This window comes from Pseudophryne corroboree, chromosome 5, assembly GCF_028390025.1.
Source record: "Pseudophryne corroboree isolate aPseCor3 chromosome 5, aPseCor3.hap2, whole genome shotgun sequence".
Lineage (NCBI taxonomy): Eukaryota > Metazoa > Chordata > Amphibia > Anura > Myobatrachidae > Pseudophryne > Pseudophryne corroboree.
The window spans coordinates 655,861,079-655,884,240 of NC_086448.1; the positions used below are offsets into that span (position 1 = coordinate 655,861,079).

The 23,162-nt window shown below is 45.7% G+C and overlaps 1 protein-coding gene across 7 annotated transcripts in view; it reads left to right on the top strand.

Moving 5' to 3' along the window:
• The window catches only part of SPIDR (scaffold protein involved in DNA repair), a 1,299,263-nt gene that overhangs the window by 1,232,748 nt on the left and 43,353 nt on the right, over positions 1-23,162 (top strand). For 6 of the 7 annotated variants that reach the window (XM_063923689.1, XM_063923686.1, XM_063923687.1 and 3 more), the window contains 2 exons: positions 18,042-18,237; positions 18,668-18,814. In XM_063923689.1, coding sequence (XP_063779759.1) covers positions 18,042-18,237; positions 18,668-18,814 — 343 coding nt within the window. The remainder of the gene's footprint in view (positions 1-18,041; positions 18,238-18,667; positions 18,815-23,162) is intronic. The other variant, XM_063923690.1, reaches the window with a different exon arrangement.

Consider the following 23,162-nt stretch of genomic DNA (forward strand, 5'->3'; position numbering starts at 1 on the left):
TGGAAAGCTACAGGCCACCTAATTAATTCCGTGTTTCTGCTCATGTCTGTATTACTGCAAGAGTTAACAGTGGAAGAGATTCATAGGTTTAGTTGTTTTTATATATATATATATATATATATATATGAATACAACTAAACCTATGAATCTCTTCCACTGTTAACTCTTGCAGTAATACAGACATGAGCAGAAACACGGAATGAATATATATATAAATATATATATATATATATATAGTGTGTGTGTTTGCAGCCCCAAAACGCATTCACTTACACACGCATTTTATTCAGGCAGATCTGAGGAATGATAGGTTGTCAGCACTCCACAGGGACAGAAAAGTAGACAGCCGATCACTGCAGGGGGGAGATTCTAGAAGTGCGTTTTGATCTCCACTAAGGTCCTTAGGGATCACAGCTTGAGACCGCCTGCCAAAGATAACCTATGTGTCTTTGTGTTTATACTGTATTATTTTACAAAACACATATTGCAGCAGGTAAAAAAGGCAGCCGAGAGATAAGTTATTCTGATAGTTCGGTCCTGCAGGAAATCTGGAGGAGAAAGTTTGTGCTCCAGCAGATCTTACTCCTCCTGACAGTGTGTTAATTCTAGATGAAAGCTTCCCAAGTTTCCATTTCTTGGAGATACTGTTACAATAAGGTCAGATGCTGCTTCTCCTGCCTGCATGTGTCGGCTGACTTGGTGTCCTTTTATTTCTGCTGTCTTAATGTGAGGGACACATTGGACAGTTCTTGCTTGGATGGACGTCAGTGCACAAGTGATAAATATCTGCTAATTCTCAAGTCCTAGAGACACTGATATGTTCAGCCACTGGTCAGGAATAATGAAAATGTGCGTACATTGCCTTCATTGCATGCAGATGAAAACTCTATTTTCTCTTACGTCCTAGAGGATGCTGGGGACTCCGTAAGGACCATGGGGTATAGACGGGCTCCGCAGGAGATAGGGCACCTAAAAAGAACTTTGACTATGGGTGTGCACTGGCTCCTCCCTCTATGCCCCTCCTCCAGACCTCAGTTAGATCTTGTGCCCAGAGGAGAATGGGTGCACTGCAGAGAGCTCTCCAGAGTTTTCTGTTGTAGAAGAATTTTGTTAGGTTTTTTATTTTCAGGGAGTCCTGTTGGCAACAGGCTCCCTGCATCGTGGGGCCGAGGAGTGAGAAGCAGGGCTGGCTTGTCAAGTTGGGCACTGCTTCTAAGGCTACTGGACACCATTAGCTCCAGAGGGAGTTGGAACACAGGTCTCACCTAGGGTTCGTCCCGGAGCCGCGCCGCCGTCCTCCTCACAGATGCCGAAGATAGAAGCCGGATGAGAAGGCAGAAGACATCTTAGGCGGCAGAAGACATCAGCTCTTCATGAGGTAAGGGCCATTGCTCCCAGTCACACACACACAGAGCTGCACTGAAGGGTGCGGAGCGCAGGGGGGGGGGGGCGCCCTGGGCAGCAATAAACCTCACATTTGGGCAAATGCAGATTGATTAGGCTGCGGAGGCAGTAAATCTATGATCCCCCGCCATTTTTATTGAAAAATCACTGGGACCGAAGCCCGCCGTCGGGTGGGCGGGGCTTGATCCTCAGCACTAACCAGCGCCATTTTCTCCACAGAAGCAGCATGAGGAAAACGCTGGCTCCCTGGTCTCTCCCCTGCTGAACTTCACAGGCTGGAAAAAAGAGGAGGGGGGCACATTAGCAACGTAGTGAGTGGGAATTGGCATATTATATATAGAAAAGCGCTATCTGGTCATATAATTTCCAGTGTTTTTAAGCGCTGGTGTGTGCTGGCATACTCTCTCTCTGTCTCTCCTTAGAGCCTGGTTGGGGTTTTGTCCCCTTATAGGTTAATCCCTGTGTGTGTGGGGTACGTGTGTGTCGACATGTCTGAGGCGGAAGGCTTCTCCAAGGAGGAGGTGGAGCAAATGAGTGGTGTGTCCCCGTTGGTTGTGCCGACTCCGGATTGGATGGACATGTGGCATATGTTGAATGCAAGTGTGGCATCTTTACATAAAAGGCTTGATAAGGCTGAATTAGGGGGGGCATCAGGGGGTCAATCCTCGGATTGGACCGACTCACAGGGCCCGTCAGGGTCTCAAAAGCGTCCCTTAACACAAGACACTACTACCGACACGGATTCTGATTCCAGTGTCGACTACGACTAAGTAAAATTGCACCCTAGGGTGACTAAAACCATTCAGGGTATGATTGTGGCAATAAGGGATGTGTTGCATATTGAGGATGAACCCTTGGTCCCCGACACAAGGGTACACATGTTTAAGGAAAAGAAACAGATTATTAACTTTCCCTCATCTCATGAATTGAATGATTTCTTTGGAAAAGCTTGGGAGACTCCGGATAAGAGACCGCAGATCCCCAAAAGAATTTATATGGCATACCCCTTCCCTAAGCAGGACAGGGAGATTTGGGAATCACCCCCCACTGTGGACAAGGCCCTGACGCGCTTGTCCAAGAAAGTGGCGCTACCGTCTCCTGACACAGCGGCCCTTAAGGACCCTGCAGATCGCAGGCAAGAAACTACCTTAAAGTGTATTTATTCTCATACGGGTGCTGTGCTAAGACCGACAATTGCGTCGGCATGGGTATGTAGCGCGATTGCAGCTTGGACAGATGAGCTGACAGATCAATTTGATAATATGGATAAGGATACTATATTCTTAACTCTAGCCCATATTAAAGACGCAGTCTTATTTATGAGGGATGCTCAAAGGGACATTGGATTGCTAGCTTCTAGGGCCAATGCCATGTCTATCTCAGCGAGAAGATCCTTATGGACTCGCCAATGGATGGGTGATGCGGATTCCAAAAAACATATGGAAGTACTACCCTATAAGGGTGATGTATTGTTTGGGGATGGGCTGACGGACCTGGTTTCCACAGCTACAGCAGGTAAATCAAATTTTTTACCATATATTCCCCAACAGCAAAAGAAAGTGACACCCTATCAGATGCAGTCCTTTCGGTCGCACAAGTCCAAAAGAGGTCAGGGATCCTCTTTCCTCGCCAGAGGTAAGGGCAGAGGCAAGAGAGCACCTGCTTCGGCAGGTGCCCAGGAACAAAAGTCCTCCCCGGCTGCTCCAAAACCCACAACATGACGCTGGGGCTCCCCTGAGGGAGTCTGCACCGGTGGGGGCACGTCTTCGACTTTTCAGTCAGGCCTGGGTCAGTTCGGACCTGAATCCCTGGGTGTTGGAAATAGTTTCCCAGGGTTACAAATTGGAATTCGAGGAGGTGCCCCCGCGCCGATTTTTCAAATCGGCCCTACCAGCTTCCACATCGGAAAGGGATATAGTGTTAGCTGCAATTCAAACGCTGTGTATACAGCAAGTGATAATCAAGGTTCCCCTGCACCAGCAGGGAAGAGGTTACTACTCAACCCTATTTGTGGTCCCGAAACCGGACGGTTCGTTCAGACCTATTTTGAATCTGAAATCCCTAAACCTGTACATAAAAAGATTCAAATTTAAAATGGAATCTCTCAGAGCGATAATAGCCAACATGGAGGAGGGGGAGTTTATGGTGTCTCTGAACATAAAGGATGCGTACCTTCATGTCCCCATATATGCCCCCCATCAGGAATACCTGAGATTCGCTGTACAGGATTGTCATTACCAATTTCAGACGTTGCCGTTTGGACTCTCCACGGCCCCGAGGATTTTCACCAAGATAATGGCGGAAATGATGGTGGTCCGCGCAAGCATGGAGTCACAATTATCCCATACTTGGACGATCTCCTGATAAAAGCGAGATCAAGGGAGAAATTGCTGAGCAGTGTGGCGCTCTCGCTGAGAGTGCTGCAGCAACACGGTTGGATTCCAAATCTACCGAAGTCACAGTTGATTCCGACAACTCGACTACCGTTCCTAGGTATGATACTGGATACGGAACAAATGAAGGTCTTCCTCCCAATAGAGAAAGCCCAAGACATCCAGAACATGGTCAGAGACCTGCTAAAACCGAAAAGGGTGTCAGTTCACCAATGCACTCGAGTTCTGGGGAAAATGGTGGCGGCCTACGAGGCCATTCCCTTTGGAAGGTTCCATGCAAGGACTTTTCAATGGGACCTTCTGGACAAGTGGTCCGGGTCCCATCTGCACTTACATCGGAAAATAACTCTGTCCCCAGGGACCAGAGTGTCCCTCCTGTGGTGGTTGCAAAGTGCTCACCTCCTGGAGGGTCGCAGGTTTGGAATTCAGGATTGGATCCTGGTTACCACGGACGCGAGCCTCCGAGGATGGGGAGCGGTCACACAGAAAAAAAAAAATTCAGGGTCTTTGGTCAGACCAGGAGTCCTGTCTACACATCAATGTGTTGGAACTCAGGGCCATTTACAATGGCCTTCGACAAGCGGAGAGTTTTCTTCGAAACCTAACGGTTCTGATTCAATCAGACAATGTCACAGCAGTGGCTCATGTGAACTGCCAAGGCGGGACAAGAAGCAGAGTCGCGATGGCGGAAGCCACAAGTATCCTTCGCTGGGCGGAAAATCATGTAAGCGCTCTGTCGGCTGTCTTCATTCCTCAGCAGACACGATCTCCATCCAGGAGAGTGGGGACTTCATCAAGAAGATTTTGTAGACGTAACACGTCTTTGGGGAACTCCTCAAATAGACATGATGGCGTCACGCCTCAACAAAAAACTTCGGAGGTATTGCGCCAGGTCTCGGGACCCTCAGGCAGTAGCAGTAGACGCTCTGGTAACACCGTGGGTGTTCAAATCGGTCTACGCGTTTCCTCCTCTTCCTCTCATCACAAAAGTGTTGAGGATCATAAGACGAAGAAGAGTACAGACGATACTCGTTGTCCCAGACTGGCCTCGAAGGGCCTGGTACTCTGATCTACAAGAGATGCTCACAGGAGATCCCTGGCCTCTTCCTCTGAGGGAAGACCTGTTGCAACAGGGGCCCTGTGTATTTCTAGACTTACCGCGGTTACGTTTGACGGCATGGCGGTTGAACGCCGAATCCTAGCGAAAAAGGGGATTCCGGAAGAGGTCATCCCTACTTTAATAAAGGCTAGGAAGGAGGTGACGGTAAAACATTATCACCGTATCTGGCGAAAGTATGTGTCTTGGTGTGAGACCAAGAATGCACCTACGGAAGATTTTCATCTGGGTCGTCTTCTCCACTTCCTACAGACAGGAGTGGATATGGGCCTGAAATTAGGCTCTGTTAAGGTACAGATTTCGGCCCTCTCAATTTTCTTTCAGAAGGAATTGGCTTCTCTTCCAGAATTCCAGACGTTTGTAAAGGGAGTGCTGCACATCCAGCCCCCTTTTGTGCCTCCAGTGGCACCATGGGACCTGAACGTGGTGTTGCAGTTCCTAAAATCACACTGGTTTGAACTGCTTAACAAGGTTGAGTTGAAATTTCTTACCTGGAAGGTGGTCATGTTGTTGGCCTTAGCATCAGCAAGGCGAGTGTCAGAATTGGCGGCTTTGTCACACAAGAGCCCCTACTTTATTTTTCATGTGCATCGAGCTGAATTGAGGACACGTCCGCAATTTTTGCCTAAAGTGGTTTCTTCGTTCCATATGAATCAACCTATTTTGGTGCCTGTGGCTACAAGTGACCTGGAGGATTCCAGATCCCTGGACGTAGTCAGGGCCTTAAAACTTTATGTAGCCAGGACGGCTAGAATTAGGAAAACAGAGGCTCTGTTTGTCCTGTATGCGGCCAATAAGATTGGCGCACCTGCTTCAAAGCAGACTATTGCTCGCTGGATCTGTAATACGATTCAGCAGGCTCACTCTACGGCTGGATTGCCGGTACCAAATTCGGTTAAGGCCCATTCCACTAGGAAGGTGGGCTCTTCTTGGGCGGCTGCCCGAGGCGTCTCGGCATTACAACTTTGCCGAGCGGCGACTTGGTCGGGGTCAAACACTTTTGCTAAATTCTACAAGTTTGATACCCTGGCTGATGAGGACCTAGCGTTTGCTCAGTCGGTGCTGCAGAGTCATACGCACTCTCCTGCCCGATTGGATGCTTTGGTATAAACCCCATGGTCCTTACGGAGTCCCCAGCATTCTCTAGGACGTAAGAGAAAATAAGATTTTAAACCTACCGGTAAATCTATTTCTCCTAGTCCGTAGAGGATGCTGGGCGCCCGTCCCAGTGCGGGAACTCTGCAAGACTTGTATATAGTTGTTGCTTACATAAGGGTTATGTTACAGTTGACATCGGTCTTGGACCGTTGCTGACGTTTGTTCATACTGTTAACTGGTTATGTATGTTCCAGGTTACATGGTATGATTGGTGTGGGCTGGTATGAATCTTGCCCTTGGATTGCTAAATCCTGCCTTGTATTGTCCATCTCCTCTGGGCACAGTTCTCTAACTGAGGTCTGGAGGAGGGGCATAGAGGGAGGAGCCAGTGCACACCCATAGTCAAAGTTCTTTTTAGGTGCCCATGTCTCCTGCGGAGCCCGTCTATACCCCATGGTCCGTACGGAGTCCCCAGCATCCTCTACGGACTAGGAGAAATAGATTTACCGGTAGGTTTAAAATCTTATTATTTTATTGGTTATACTTTTTCTGCATGTATCAAGGGAAAAAAGGGAGACATGCATTCCCAAGCATACTGATTTGGTAATCATACATTCATATCTTTATCAATGCCAGGTAAAATCTGATGTTGATTAAGTTAAACCATTGACACCTATATTAACAGTTACTCACATAGAGCCTGCATATTATGTTTTGCGTTAGAATTGGGAACGATCAGTAATAAAACAAAACAGACAGAGGTAAGAGGGCCCTACTCAAAAGCTTAAATCCTTTTTTAACTGATCAACATTGCTTACAAAAGACCTTATATTTTAATATGTATTAGACATAAACAGTGCTTATTTTGCGACATGTTTCCTGGAAAAGCATTACTGTTTAGTGGAGTCTGTAATGGTAATGTGGTAATTTTCTGTGTGCAGTCTAGTACTTTTGCCTTTCGGTCTACTTTTAGTTTCAGTCATATTTTTATGTCCTGTAACAGATTTGTTTCCTTGTGTTGCCATATGATACAGCACAAATCTGGCTTGTTTAAACATTTGTAGAGCTGCGTCATATCTAACGTCAACACATAAATAACTGTCGGATGATGTAAATACATGACTGGAAGCACAGATATATGCAAAAGCTTTAGTAAAAATTGCAAAAGGGTTTGTGGCAACCAAACTGAAGTACTCTGAACTTGCTCACAGTGGCAGATTCAGTGGGGTTGTCGGGGACCTGGGTACAGACATGAAAAGTGCCACCCCCTCTGGATCTGTTGTGTGGACAATGCTTTAATGCATATATTGGGAACAATCCTCATACCATATTTTAATCTGTTATGTTAAGTTTTGCAGTTATCATTGACAGACACTATAAAATGTATAAAAACTTACAGAAAATAAGTACATATTACTTAAAAGATGTAAGCCTAACACAGTGGACCTTTTTTAGTTTTTAGAAAACTTCTGGTTCAATGTGTGTCGAAGAAGAAATGGAAATCACAGCGCCCTAGAGTATTAGATATTTTTTCATGGCACCGCTAGGTAAAGTTTCTTATGATTTTTTTTTTTTCAATTAAGTAAATTGTGTTTATATGTCATCCTTAGGTTTAATTATGTTGTGAGAGACAGATTTGCTTCTGTTTGTCCACATATAGTATAAACTAGGTGACTCATCACGCCCTACGGGCGCTCTTCACACCGTCACAAGGGGCTATGCCCCCTTAACCCCTTTATGCCTTTCTGGCGTTCAATATTTGTATTATATGGAGTATTACCTGCATTCTTAGTTTTGTTAGTGGTTAAATATTGCACGACGAAAGGGCATCCGAGGGTGAAGGGGCCATAGCCCCTTGCGACGGGAAGGGGGCGGGAAAGTGGGGTGTGGGGGAGGGGCAGGGGTGCAGTGGGTGGTGGAGGGGCAGGTGCGGGGCTTTTGCGGATGGGGGAGAGGTGCGGGGGTGCCACGGGTGGTGTAAGAGGTCAGGTGACGCTGCGGGTGGGGGAGGGGCGGGGGTGCCGCAGGTGGGGGAGTGGCAGGTATGTAGAGTGTGGGGGGGGGTTTACACTGAATGTCACAGCCATCTGAGCTGGCAGTAATGGAGAGAGAGTGTGTGTGTGTGGGAGGGGGGGGGGGGTTAACACTGAATGTCACAGCCACCTGAGCTGGCAGCCCTCCAGTGAAGGGCCATGGAGTATGGAGACACCTCACAGCTGCCTTGCCATCTCAGCATGTGACAGTTGTAGATACGTCATCTCTCCCCACCCACAAATGCCGGCGTCAGGTGACACCTCAGATTCCGCCCTCCCTGGCTTCTGAGTATGGCAGTGACGGGGCAATGTCCTAATGTCATCACCGGTTTCCCTAGATGTCTTACTCCGTACCCTGCGCCAGAGCAAAGAGTTCTGGGCCCGTACGGGGTGACATGGAACCGCTGGTCACTTTCACACAGTGGCAGACACGGGGTGATTCCCGCAACCTGACATCCTCACGTCCCTCCTCCACCCCGCCCATTCCGTATCCCGGGCCCTGCACATCGGCCTTATCCGGATCCTTCCGCCCAGCCGCGGTGCTGTGGTCCATCAGCCAGTCAGACGGCGCGGGCACGGCTGTGGAGGGTACTGACACCTTTGGTGCAGTCAGGCTTCATGGGGGTGAACACTAACATGAATGGAGGGGCTGAGGTCCAGGGACATGGAGGGGAAGGGACAGGAGCTGAGAGGCGGCAACACTTGCAGCTGCAGTCCGATTACCTAATCCCCTATTTGCCCAACTCTGTGACTCTGACTGTCCATTGCTGTGACTCCGCCTAGCGTTAGCCACACAGTCACTCTGGGCAATAATATAGGAGATTAAATAGGAGGAGACGGGGGAGAGCCGCGGGCAGACGGGGGAGAGCAGTGCTACAGCAGTGGATATATAGCCGCTGCTGTAGCACTGCTCTCCCCGTCTCAGCTCCCGCATCTCAATTCAACTTTTTTTAAAGTCGAATTGAGAATGCATTGAATAGCCCAGGTCGGATCCATTTCGACAAATGAATGTCGGAATGGATCCAACTTCAATTGAATTTACCCCATAGGCTGAGTCTCCTTTATACAAAAAATTCCGAATACGTAAATTTTTGGAGCGCAGGTTTATGGTGACACCTTTGCTCTCTGATGGTTCAATGTTCAACTTTGTTGAACAAAATTATTAAAATAGTGTATAAAATTACCTTTTATGCCATCTGTATAAGGGATCAGTATAATATACCTACAATCAAAATCCTGACAACCATTAACCGACGGTCAAAATCCCGACAAGGTCACAATACAGACATTTAAAATGCAGACAAGGTCAAAATACAGACGTTTAAAATGTCGACATGTCAAAAAGTCGACACATTTTTCAATATATTTTTGTGTGTGTATGTCGACATAGGTTGAGATGGACACTGTTTAGTGTTGTTGCGCTCGGCACACTATTATATTCCAACTCCAGGTCCACTGGGATGGTAAAGTATGAACAAGTCGGTTTCAGTAAATAAATCATGTCGACTTTTTGGCGTGTCGACATTTTAAGTGTCCGTATTTTGCACTTGTCGGTATTTTAAATGTTGGTATTTTGACCATGTCGGGATTTTGACCTTGTCGGGATTTTGACAGTCGTCATTGGTTGTCGGGATTTTGATTGTAGTTAAATTGACCGCATCTTCTGTATAAGGTACATATGAAGCATAAGTGCATGTCGTTAGATCCTATCTCCGAAGATATTTCATTAAGGGTATGCCCATATTCCAAAATACGGAAAAATATGAAATACAAAATATTTCTGGTCCCAAGCATTTATAATATGGGGAACTCAACCTGTACTGCATTTCAAAGAAACAAAAACCATTTAGAAGTAAGCAAAATGTTAACTTCGCACCTAGTTCATTAGTCCAACTAAACAACATTGAAAACATGAAGGTATTTCCTGTACACACGTCATGCGGACTGCTAGTGTACTGTATACGTGCATGACCCAACAGGTTCCAATTCTGCTCATTCTCATCTGCTTCTCTCATCTGAAACTCGTCCGCTTTGCTGCCCGACCTGCTGTCATACTTCTCTTTCTAAAATCGAATATTTAAGAAAAAGTGTCTTAATATGTAAAAGAAAGCTGAGACCTTCAATGGAGTTTACTTAATGCCACTTTGTCTTTGTTATTATGTACTGTAGTTGAGGGGCATTTATTTCAAGTCTCAAGGTAGAAAATTAAGGAGGGGGGGGGGGGGAATAAGGAGACAGGTGATGTCACAAATTTGACTGACAGTGTTTTGTGTGAACCATGAGTGGGAGAGCTCCCTGGAAGGTAGTTTGTGAAGAATGTGAGTGGGAGATACTCTGGTTCAGTGATTATCCAGGTTCAACTTGTCATTAAGATGTTTTTGTAAACTAGTTTTATGAGGGTTTTTTTTTTTGGACATTTTTTTAACCTTCCTAACACACCACAAAGCATTGATCTTCAGATAGGGATTAAGTGAAATACAGCATCCGGCAAAGGAACGTAAACGCTGTGACTATGAAAACACTTGCTGATGACATCTTTCATATCAATAAAGCGGGTGGTCTTCAGTATGCCGAATGTCGGGATCCCGGCGCACAGTATACCGGCGCCGGGATCCCGACACCCGGCATACCAACAGCTATTCTCCCTCGTGGGGGTCCACAACCCCCCTGGAGGGAGTGCCCGCAGCGTGGCGAGCCCGCAAGGGGCTCCTTTGCGCTCGCCACACTGTCGGTATGCCGGCGGTCGGGCTCCCGGCGCCGGTATGCTGGTCGCCGGGAGCCCGGCCGCCGGCATACCATACTACACCCCAATAAAGCATCATCAGTGTAGCTGTAGACTATGCAGCCAAATCATTTATTTCTGTTTAGGAGGCATACAGTTTGAGTTTTGAGTTTATTATCATTAGATATTCACATGTGAACAAACAATGAGATTTCCGAATGAACAAGCAGATATCACAAGAATACAAATGCCAATAAATCACCATAAAATATTTTAAAACCCATAAGAACACAAGTGGACACGTAAGCTGGTACAACTTCTATCTACCCTCTAAACCGTTTAGCATACTAATTGCTTTAGGAAGAAAACTATATTTCAGTCTACTAGTCTTACACAACAAAGACCTATAACGTAATTTAGGAGGAAGCAGGGTAAATACCCTGTGATTGGGATGAGTTTCATCACTCAATATAGTCCTGGCCTTCTTAAGGAGCCTCTTTTCATAAATGGTCTGGATATTTGGCAATGATAAACCGACTATTCTTCCCACAGTTTTAACAATTCTATCAAGCGATTTACGCTCTGCTACATTACAATTTCCATACCAAACGGAAATACCGTAAGTAAGCACACTCTCAATAGTACAAGAGTAAAGGGGGGAGAGATGTCTGTATTAAACTTGGAAAATGCAGGATTCACCTATTTTAACATTCTGATATTAAGGTTGTTTTGGAACTATTTCACTTCAAAATGCAGTATGAATGAGACCTAAAAGATTGTGGATCCCAATTAATATCTGAACAAAAAAGAAACTGTACAGTACTTCAATGGCCAGTTCAGGGAATCGGGAATACTAAATAGGTTTAAAAATCTTGATTCCCAGAAAATGTTAAAATTAAGAATTTCCTCCATTCCCTGATGGATTGGCAATCATCAATGGCTGCCGAACAGCAGATCGGCGGTGTCTGTCGGGTCGGGGAATTGGGGAAATGCTGGTAGATGTATGGTGACCTTTACAGTGCTCAATGGTTTCCATACATTACTGATAGCCAAGCCCAGGAATCGGGAATATTAAACATGCTTAAAAATATGAATTCTCTGTTACCGACCGAAAACAATTGAGATCGTCAAATCAGGAACTTTTAACATGAAGAAACAGAAATTTCCTCGATTCCCCGAAGGATCAATAATCATCGATGGCCGCCAATAGGTGGTGCTGGTCAGAACAGGGAATCCAGGAAACAGCGGTAGATGTCTCTTGTGATCTGTTTTGATGGCTTGACAACCATATTACTGTGAGTGTAGGGAAGATGGAGCACTTTACAATACAGGGTAGCCAAAAACAACAAGTTAGTGAAATTATAAAACTGTACTAAATAAATATACTTAGCATAACAAAGATAATATATACATACAGCATAAAAACATTCAATTTTCTGCAATTTTTACCAAAAGCTGACCACGCCAGTAGTATGTATTCAGAAAGCATACTGAATTGCGCTGTAAGTCAGTTATAATGTAATACAGGTACAACACAGATAATACGGGACGCTTGATTTCTGCACTGTGCCAGGTTTTTAGTTTTGCCAGATTATTAGTAGAGATGAGCGGGTTCGGTTTCTCTGAATCCGAACCCGCACGAACTGCATGTTTTTTTTCACGGGTCCGAGCGACTCGGATCTTCCCGCCTTGCTCGGTTAACCCGAGCGCGCCCGAACGTCATCATGACGCTGTCGGATTCTCGCGAGGCTCGGATTCTATCGCGAGACTCGGATTCTATATAAGGAGCCGCGCGTCGCCGCCATTTTCACACGTGCATTGAGATTGATAGGGAGAGGACGTGGCTGGCGTCCTCTCCGTTATAGTAGAAAAGAGTAAAGACTGAGTGACTTAGTTATAATTGTGGGGAGGATTGGGGACGGGGAGCAGCTGTTAGGGAGTACAGTGATTTAGATTAGGAGAGAGAGAGAGAGAGAGATTGACCTGATTTACTGGAGCTTAGGAGTACTGTAGAAGAGAGTGCAGAGTTTACTAGTGACTGACCACAGTGACCACCAGACAGTGCAGTTTTATTTAATATATCCGTTCTCTGCCTGAAAAAAACGATACACACAGTGACTCAGTCACATACCATATCTGTGTGCACTGCTCAGCCCAGTGTGCTGCATCATCTATGTATATATTATATATCTGACTGTGCTCAGCTCACACAGCTTATAATTGTGGGGGAGACTGGGGAGCACTGCAGTGCCAGTTATAGGTTATAGCAGGAGCCAGGAGTACAAGACAGTCACATACCATATCTGTGTGCACTGCTCAGCCCAGTGTGCTGCATCATCTATGTATATATTATATATCTGACTGTGCTCAGCTCACACAGCTTATAATTGTGGGGGAGACTGGGGAGCACTGCAGTGCCAGTTATAGGTTATAGCAGGAGCCAGGAGTACATATTATATTAAAATTAAACAGTGCACACTTTTGCTGCAGGAGTGCCACTGCCAGTGTGACTGACCAGTGACCTGACCACACTGACCACCAGTATAGTTAGTAGTATACTATATTGTGATTGCCTGAAAAAGTTAAACACTCGTCGTGTGACTTCACTTGTGTGGTGTTTTTTTTTTTATTCTATAAAAAACTCATTCTGCTGACAGACAGTGTCCAGCAGGTCCGTCATTATATAATATATATACCTGTCCGGCTGCAGTAGTGATATATATATATTTTTTATATCATTATTTATCATCCAGTCGCAGCAGACACAGTACGGTAGTTCACGGCTGTAGCTACCTCTGTGTCGGCACTCGGCAGTCCGTCCATAATTGTATACCACCTAACCGTGGTTTTTTTTTCTTTCTTCTTTATACATACATACTACGACATCTCTTTATCAACCAGTCTATATTAGCAGCAGACACAGTACAGTACGGTAGTTCACGGCTGTGGCTACCTCTGTGTCGGCACTCGGCAGTCCGTCCATAATTGTATACCACCTAACCGTGGTTTTTTTTTTCTTTCTTCTTTATACATACATACTACGACATCTCTTTATCAACCAGTCTATATTAGCAGCAGACACAGTACAGTACGGTAGTTCACGGCTGTGGCTACCTCTGTGTCGGCACTCGGCAGTCCGTCCATAATTGTATACCACCTAACCGTGGTTTTTTTTTCTTTCTTCTTTATACGTACATACTACGACATCTCTTTATCAACCAGTCTATATTAGCAGCAGACACAGTACAGTACGGTAGTTCACGGCTGTGGCTACCTCTGTGTCGGCACTCGGCAGTCCGTCCATAATTGTATACCACCTAACCGTGGTTTTTTTTTCTTTCTTCTTTATACATACATACTACGACATCTCTTTATCAACCAGTCTATATTAGCAGCAGACACAGTACAGTACGGTAGTTCACGGCTGTGGCTACCTCTGTGTCGGCACTCGGCAGTCCGTCCATAATTGTATACCACCTAACCGTGGTTTTTTTTTCTTTCTTCTTTATACATACATACTACGACATCTCTTTATCAACCAGTCTATATTAGCAGCAGACACAGTACAGTACGGTAGTTCACGGCTGTGGCTACCTCTGTGTCGGCACTCGGCAGTCCGTCCATAATTGTATACCACCTACCCGTGGTTTTTTTTTCTTTCTTCTTTATACATACATACTACGACATCTCTTTATCAACCAGTCTATATTAGCAGCAGACACAGTACAGTACGGTAGTTCACGGCTGTGGCTACCTCTGTGTCGGCACTCGGCAGTCCGTCCATAATTGTATACTAGTATCCATCCATCTCCATTGTTTACCTGAGGTGCCTTTTAGTTGTGCCTATTAAAATATGGAGAACAAAAATGTTGAGGTTCCAAAATTAGGGAAAGATCAAGATCCACTTCCACCTCGTGCTGAAGCTGCTGCCACTAGTCATGGCCGAGACGATGAAATGCCAGCAACGTCGTCTGCCAAGGCCGATGCCCAATGTCATAGTACAGAGCATGTCAAATCCAAAACACCAAATATCAGTAAAAAAAGGACTCCAAAACCTAAAATAAAATTGTCGGAGGAGAAGCGTAAACTTGCCAATATGCCATTTACCACACGGAGTGGCAAGGAACGGCTGAGGCCCTGGCCTATGTTCATGGCTAGTGGTTCAGCTTCACATGAGGATGGAAGCACTCATCCTCTCGCTAGAAAAAAGACAAGACTTGCGGCAAAAGCACAGCAAAGAACTGTGCGTTCTTCGAAATCACAAATCCCAAAGGAGAGTCCAATTGTGTCGGTTGCGATGCCTGACCTTCCCAACACTGGACGGGAAGAGCTTGCGCCTCTTTTTTTCTTTGCGTCATGTGCTGTTTGGGGAGTATTTTTTGGAAGGGCCATCCTGCGTGACACTGCAGTGCCACTCCTAGATGGGCCAGGTGTTTGTGTCGGCCACTAGGGTCGCTAATCTTACTCACACAGCTACCTCATTGCGCCTCTTTTTTTCTTTGCGTCATGTGCTGATTGGGGAGGGTTTTTTGGAAGGGACATCCTGCGTGACACTGCAGTGCCACTCCTAAATGGGCCCGGTGTTTGTGTCGGCCACTAGGGTCGCTAATCTTACTCACACAGCTACCTCATTGCGCCTCTTTTTTTCTTTGCGTCATGTGCTGATTGGGGAGGGTTTTTTGGAAGGGACATCCTGCGTGACACTGCAGTGCCACTCCTAAATGGGCCCGGTGTTTGTGTCGGCCACTCGGGTCGCTAATCTTACTCACACAGCTACCTCATTGCGCCTCTTTTTTTCTTTGCGTCATGTGCTGATTGGGGAGGGTTTTTTGGAAGGGACATCCTGCGTGACACTGCAGTGCCACTCCTAAATGGGCCCGGTGTTTGTGTCGGCCACTAGGGTCGCTAATCTTACTCACACAGCTACCTCATTGCGCCTCTTTTTTTCTTTGCGTCATGTGCTGATTGGGGAGGGTTTTTTGGAAGGGACATCCTGCGTGACACTGCAGTGCCACTCCTAAATGGGCCCGGTGTTTGTGTCGGCCACTAGGGTCGCTTATCTTACTCACACAGTCAGCTACCTCATTGCGCCTCTTTTTTTCTTTGCGTCATGTGCTGTTTGGGGAGGGTTTTTTGGAAGGGACATCCTGCGTGACACTGCAGTGCCACTCCTAAATGGGCCCGGTGTTTGTGTCGGCCACTAGGGTCGCTAATCTTACTCACACAGCTACCTCATTGCGCCTCTTTTTTTCTTTGCGTCATGTGCTGATTGGGGAGGGTTTTTTGGAAGGGACATCCTGCGTGACACTGCAGTGCCACTCCTAAATGGGCCCGATGTTTGTGTCGGCCACTAGGGTCGCTTATCTTACTCACACAGTCAGCTACCTCATTGCGCCTCTTTTTTTCTTTGCGTCATGTGCTGTTTGGGGAGGGTTTTTTGGAAGGGACATCCTGCGTGACACTGCAGTGCCACTCCTAGATGGGCCAGGTGTTTGTGTCGGCCACTAGGGTCGCTTAGCTTAGTCATCCAGCGACCTCGGTGCAAATTTTAGGACTAAAAATAATATTGTGAGGTGTGAGGTATTCAGAATAGACTGAAAATGAGTGGAAATTATGGTTTTTGAGGTTAATAATAATATGGGATCAAAATGACCCCCAAATTCTATGATTTAAGCTGTTTTTTAGGGTTTTTTGAAAAAAACACCCGAATCCAAAACACACCCGAATCCGACAAAAAAAATTCGGTGAGGTTTTGCCAAAACGCGGTCGAACCCAAAACACGGCCGCGGAACCGAACCCAAAACCAAAACACAAAACCCGAAAAATTTCAGGCGCTCATCTCTAATTATTAGTGGTGTCTGTGGCGGTCACATCCTGACTCCCACACCCCTCCCCACCCAGCCTAATTCTACCCTGACTTACTCCTCCCCCCAGCATCTAAACCTCCCCCAGCAATAGACTAAGCCCTCCCGCAGCCTAACTTCCCCCAGCACCTGACTAAGCCAACCTGCAGCCTAACTTCCCCGTCACCTGACTAAACCCACCCGCAGTCTTTCTTCCCCGGCACCTGACTAAGCCTTCCTGCAGCCTATCTTCCCCCGGCACCTGACTAAGACCACCCGTAGCTTAACTTCCCCGGCACCTGACTAAGCTCTCCTGCAGACTAACTGCCCCCGGCGCCTGACTAAGCCCACCCACCCCTAACTACCCCTGGCACCTGACTAAGTCTACCCGCTGTCTAACTTCCCCGGCCCCTGACTAAAGGTGCCCATACACTAAAAGATTTATCTTCCAATCTGGCTGGTTGGAACGGAAATCTGGTAATGGATGGGAGCAAATGACAGTTGACCATTACCATCCATTATCAGAGTTCCGTTCCAACCAGCCAGATTGGAAGATAAATGTTTTAGTGTATGGGCACCTGTAGCCCTCACGCAGCCTAACTTACTCCGGCACCTGACTAAGCCCTCCCGCAGACTAACTTTCCCCGGCACCTGACTAAGCCCTCCCGCAGCCTAACTTCCCTCGGCACCTGACTAAGCCCACACGTAGCCTAACTTCCCTCGGCACCTGACTAAGCCCACACGTAGCCTAACTTCCCCAGGCACCTGACTAAGCCCACCTGCAGCCTAACTTCCCCAGGCACCTGACTAAGCCCTCCCGCAGCCTAACTTCCCTCGGCACCTGACTAAGCCCTCCCGCAGCCTAATTTCCCCCGGCACCTGACTAAGCCCACTCGCAGCCTAACTTCCCCGGCACCTGACTAAGCCTACCCGCAGTCTAACTTCCCCGGCACCTGATGTGTCCAGATTAAAAGAGATGTCGGAGCATCAGGTGCCGGATAATCGTTGTTGTACCTGTACCATAATTAAAAGACAGTTCAGTCTTCAAATGTTCATTGGACAAATGCGGCTATAAATATCCCCAATTTCTGTGTAAATGTCCTAAGTTTGGCCTGCAACTTGTAGTCCCTTCCTGCAAAGTTCTGCTTCCAGTAGGAGTTGTTACTATTGTGATCACCACCGTATGCTATGTAGTTGCAAAAGATGATGGTAATGTGACCACATAAATTAAACACTTGTGTAAAAATATTATTTTCTTCATTTTTATAAAGTACAATACTCTTAAGCATGGAAATCTTGTTCACTGCATCAAGCGATAACACATATCTTGTTTTGTGATCGACTAGTAATACTTTTCTGAATTGCACATTATTTAGCTTTAATATAATTAAGGATAACCACAGCATGTTGTATGCTTTCTTGAAATTCTAGATACCAAGTAAGCAGAAAGAGTTCTGGCTATACGTGACTGATACTACTCTGCAAAACGCACCAGCTCCATCAGGATTTCCTCGTGTCATATTAGTGTGCGTGTTGCCGACTTGTGTACTTGACCACAGGGTGGTAGAAGCCCTTTCAAAGAGGTCGCCTTGCACGATCTTTTTCAAAGATGCTGTGATAGAAAATGGTAAGTTACAAAACTGGAGCTATTTCATCATAACCATCATTACTAACAACTGTGAGCATAATCATAGGCTATTTAGAATTAAAAGTGGAGTTCATAAAAATGAACATGCATAAGAATAACTTATAAGATTACTATTCTGGTATGATTTAGGCATTTAATAATAGTAAAGACCTCTATCAGTAGAGTTATAGTTGAGATTTTAACATACTTGGACATCAGAATATTATAGTCATAGAGACAAGTAAACATTGTTGTCATATTTGATTATCTTTGTATTGTGGTTCTTGCTTCTTATGCTATATAACTGTGCATATGGGTATATCTGCATATATATTGCTTATAGTCCCACCAGTCATGGGTTAATCAAAGATGATGTCTTTTTGGATGATTGTAATGTACGCAGCACAATTTGAAATGTTTTTATTGGCAGAGAGGATAATTTGTGTTGAACGCACAGTTCTCTCATTACAAAAGCCCCTTTTATCCTGTGCTTCTGGCATTAACGAGCTGACTGGTCCTGTCAGACTAGATGAACTGGATTCTGCAACTGGGGTGAACTCACTGTGCACCGTGAAAGGTTGGTAGAGCAAGACAAATGACAGCCACATGTCACTAAACACTTTCTACTGTCTTAATATAAGCCAGATAAGAACTGTATAACCTTAATGGGTGCAGCCAGCCAGTACATTGTGCTGCAGTGCTGGAGTCTGGAGGGGTAAGGATGGTTAAAACTGAATAACATGTATGTAGATGTATAGATGTAGTCACAAGATCAAAAAATAATTTTACAGTGGTGATCTGCTTTCAAGGTATTTTATAACAAGAGCCATATATATATATGGGAAAGTGTAGATGTATCCACTCTTGTAGTGTAACACATGCATTGAGCTGTACTCCTTTCAGACTAGCAGCAATATCCCAGGTTACTGCATGTGAACGCGCAGCAACCCAGGATTTTGCTCAGTCTGAAAGGATCCTAAAAAAAAACCCCAGGGTAGCGGCCAGGATTATTGCCGGGTCCACCCGGGTTGCGATACACTGTAAATGGTTAATTTGGGTGCGACCTAGGACCCGTTTACAGTACAGGAGAGCTGGCTCTTGATGATCTCCTCTCCAAGCGCCAACACTCATTGATGTGACCGACCCAGGTGTGAAGCTGCCAGTCTAAAAGGGGTTTCCGCCAGGTCGCATCTAGGTTGGACCCGTGTACATAATCCTGGGTGTGACCCGGCATTTTTTATCTGTAAGGGGTATTACTGGTCTTATCTTCTGTAACCCTTCCTAATAGGTACCATGTGATTCCCACTAGTTTATTTTTATATATGTGGATGTTGCTGGTAACTCCTTCACTTGGTGCACTCTGTGTAGTTCAGGGTTACTTACAGTATATTGCACTTTTCATTTGGGTTTAATGAGTAGTTGGGAATTTGAGCAGTTTGCCTATGAACATGCTATGAAAATGTAAGTAAATGAAGAGATTTATTTTTGTCCAGTTGATAGAAAATGTTATATTGTTCAGCATCTCCCCACCCCACCCATACTCAGGGTGCCAACCACTGCAGCCTGCCATTTGTCAATGTATTTTACACATAATTATTGTCATATTTATCTTTATGTTGGCAAGGAATTTGCCCCAATATACCTGCCGTCCCACCACTAATAAATGAGTTTATGTATAGCGTAAGAAAAACAAATGATAGTCTCAGCGCGGATCACTAATGCAAGCAGGAGGTATCTACTAATATCAGAACATAACAAGAGGTGCAGGTGAAGTAGAGCGGAATGGTAACTCTGCTCGTAAGAGCTTAAAGTCTAGACCACGTTGAATTGTGTATTTCACATGTCCAATACACCCAGCCGGGTGTCAACTAATTTGGCCACGCAATTAAGATAGTGAACCTGTAGAGGAGCTTGGATTGCGGTTTGATGGTCAGCTCTGGCTATAGTTGGCAAAGTTTTGTCAAAGTTCCTTCATCTGGGTGCTGAAAAATGCAACAGTGATGGGTGATAGTAACCTACTGGTTACAATTACAGGTCGTTTGTGGAAAGTAACAATTCTCACGGGCTTCTTATAGCAGTATGTGATCAGATGGTGTTGGAACGCACAAAACACAGATGAAGATTTCCCAGGTTCTACGATCTGTACAACTACCTGGACTTTATACGATGAGATGATTACAGAGACAGCATCAGTTTCTTAGCATGTTGGTGTCTGTGTTTAATGTTTTCAAAACTGCAATCGTGAATGGTTAGATTAATTAGGCCAGAGTCTAGAGTGTGGTGCCAATTTGTAGGGCTAACAAGAAAATCTTTTCCACTTTTCTTCATACAGGAAGAATCAGAGAAATAGTTGACACAACTTTAAATTGTGGCTTATTTTGTGATTCATGATTTACATTGTCTGGCATGTATTCGGTGATTCATCTTATAGCTTGTCTGGCAACTTGCCGATACACTAGTTATATCACAGTGTGTAGCCTCACTTTCAAAATATATACCATGATCAGACATACTGTATATATTTCTCCAGCTATTCACAGGGCACACTTAGACTTGTAGTTCTATAGCAACCCATAGACCCCAAGGTTGACCATCTCTACCAAGTGAGGTAATGTAAACTGGAGATGCGCACTGCATTTGTGTTGTCCACTTGCATGATAGAATAAAGGGTAATTTGTGAAGAGTAACCTTTTGTGGGTTGACCGATGTTCTGGAAAACCAAACCAACTTTTTTCATGTAACTCTCCTAAAGTGCTGCAATGTATGGCCTCCTTTATGTGTTATATTAATCATGAGAGTGAGAGGACATTAAGACATGTTTGCCTACTCTCCCGGAAGTTGCGGGAGAATCCCACTTTCTTTATCATCCACTAGGGGTCACTGGAGTACTCTTGGGATATGGACGGGCTTCCGTAGGAACAGCACTGAATATTTAAATTTAGAAACACTCCACCCCTCCATATCCCCGAGCACTTCTCAGTGTTTTTTCTGTGCTGCACGTGGCAACAGCTTGGTAACTGAAGTCACGGTTACTTGAAGAAATTTTTATTTTTTATTTTTCATTTTTTATTTTTTCTACTATTTGACATCCCTTTCCCCCTTCCAAAAGGCAGGGTCAGGGATAGTGCAGCTGCTGATAGCAGCACGGGCGTGTCGGGCCTCTCTGAAAGAGCTCCCTCACAGCCACACACGCACACAGCCTCCTGCACAGGCTGGCCGGCGCTTGTTTAAGAAGCCCCGTCGGAGCCTCCGCACAACTGCAGGATTCAGGTATGTGAAAGACGGGGCGGTCAGCTCCCGCTGCCGCCCCGAGGTGTGGGGACATTGTTAGTGCTTAGCGCTCCAGGCGTCTGTCCACGCCGCTGCTCTCCCCACTCAGCGCCCTCCCAACGGCCACAGCAGACCTCCGTGCAGGCGCTGATCTCCTCTCAGAGGCCGCCGGCCGCCGCAGCTCTCTCGCTCACGGGGCTGGCCGCCGCTATTACTCCGGGTCCCATGACACGCGGCTCACTCGGGCTCACAACGCTCTACGATAACCGCGGGGGCCCCACACGCTGCGCTGCCGCTGCTCTAAGTCGAAAAGAGCAGGCAGCCATTACAGGGGGGACAAACAATAATAAATACAGGGGCATATGAAATACTGCAGCAGCAGATAAGAGGCTGCAGGGATTGTTGCATTATAATCAGTGAATGTAACCAGCACTAAGATTATATGTATAAGATAGCATGGCAGCCATGTTTAACCATGCTTCCTGTGTCTTCCTGCTGTGATTCCAGAACGTTCCTGTCCTACATCTCTACTCCACCGGAGGCGCAGGGGTGTTAGAGGGAATTTGGGATCACATTTCATAGTACTGGCCACGTGTACTGCACTTGGCCAGATATATATACAGAGACACCTTATTGCTATTTTACTGAGTCGTGCAGGTGTCTGTTTTTTGTGTATTGTATTGTCTGTCGCCATAATGAGTAAGGCACCAGCAAAAACTAAAAAACATAATTGCAAAGTATGTGGCAGTGTGTTACCGGATGCATCTACCACATGTACAGTATGTTTTGTGGATTCCGTTCAGAATACCATTTCTGCGCCAGTTTTACAACCAATGTCCTCACCGGACCCTCCGTGGGGTATGTTAGTAAATGTACTGGATAGATTACAGACAGAAATGACCGCTGCTCGTCTGGAGCGAGAAACGATAAGATCTGAGTCTAGGGTGAGACCGCCAGAACTACCGGAGGCATCTCAGCCTTGCGTAAGGTCCAAATCCATTTTGGGCAAACGGGATAATTTTCATATGTCTTATGATTTTCCAGTGTCTGCTATGTTGCATTCTGACGATTCCATGCCAGACCTCACGGAACACGATGAGGGTGAGGAGGGCGAAGTGGAGTCAGATGGCGAGGATGTTAACAGTTCCGGCATTGATGATCTCATCAGAGCGGTACGTCAGTCTCTAAGGTTTCCTGAAGCTGAGCAGCCTCTCACCAATGATCAGGTCGTATTTACTAAACGACGGAAGACGCCAGTAAGTTTTCCTGTGTCGGATTCTCTAAATCAGATGTTAGTAGAAACACGACAGAATCCAGATAAACGGTTTTCTATACCTCGCAGATTTAAGTCTAGTTATCCGTTTCCAGACTCGGTAACGTGTACATGGGAGAATCCACCAATAGTTGATTCTTCAGTGTCAAAGCTTACCAAGAAATTAACCATACCAGTGCCAGCAGCTACTACGCTTAAAGATCCTTCAGATCGCAAGATAGAAACTATGCTAAAATCCATGTATGTAGCAGCAGGTGTGATGCTAAGACCTGGATTGGTTGGCATTTGGGTAACTAAGGCGCTCATAATATGGCTTACAGAACTCAAATCTTCTCTACATGATGAAAACCTAATAATTCTTGTAAATCAAATGATTGAGGCT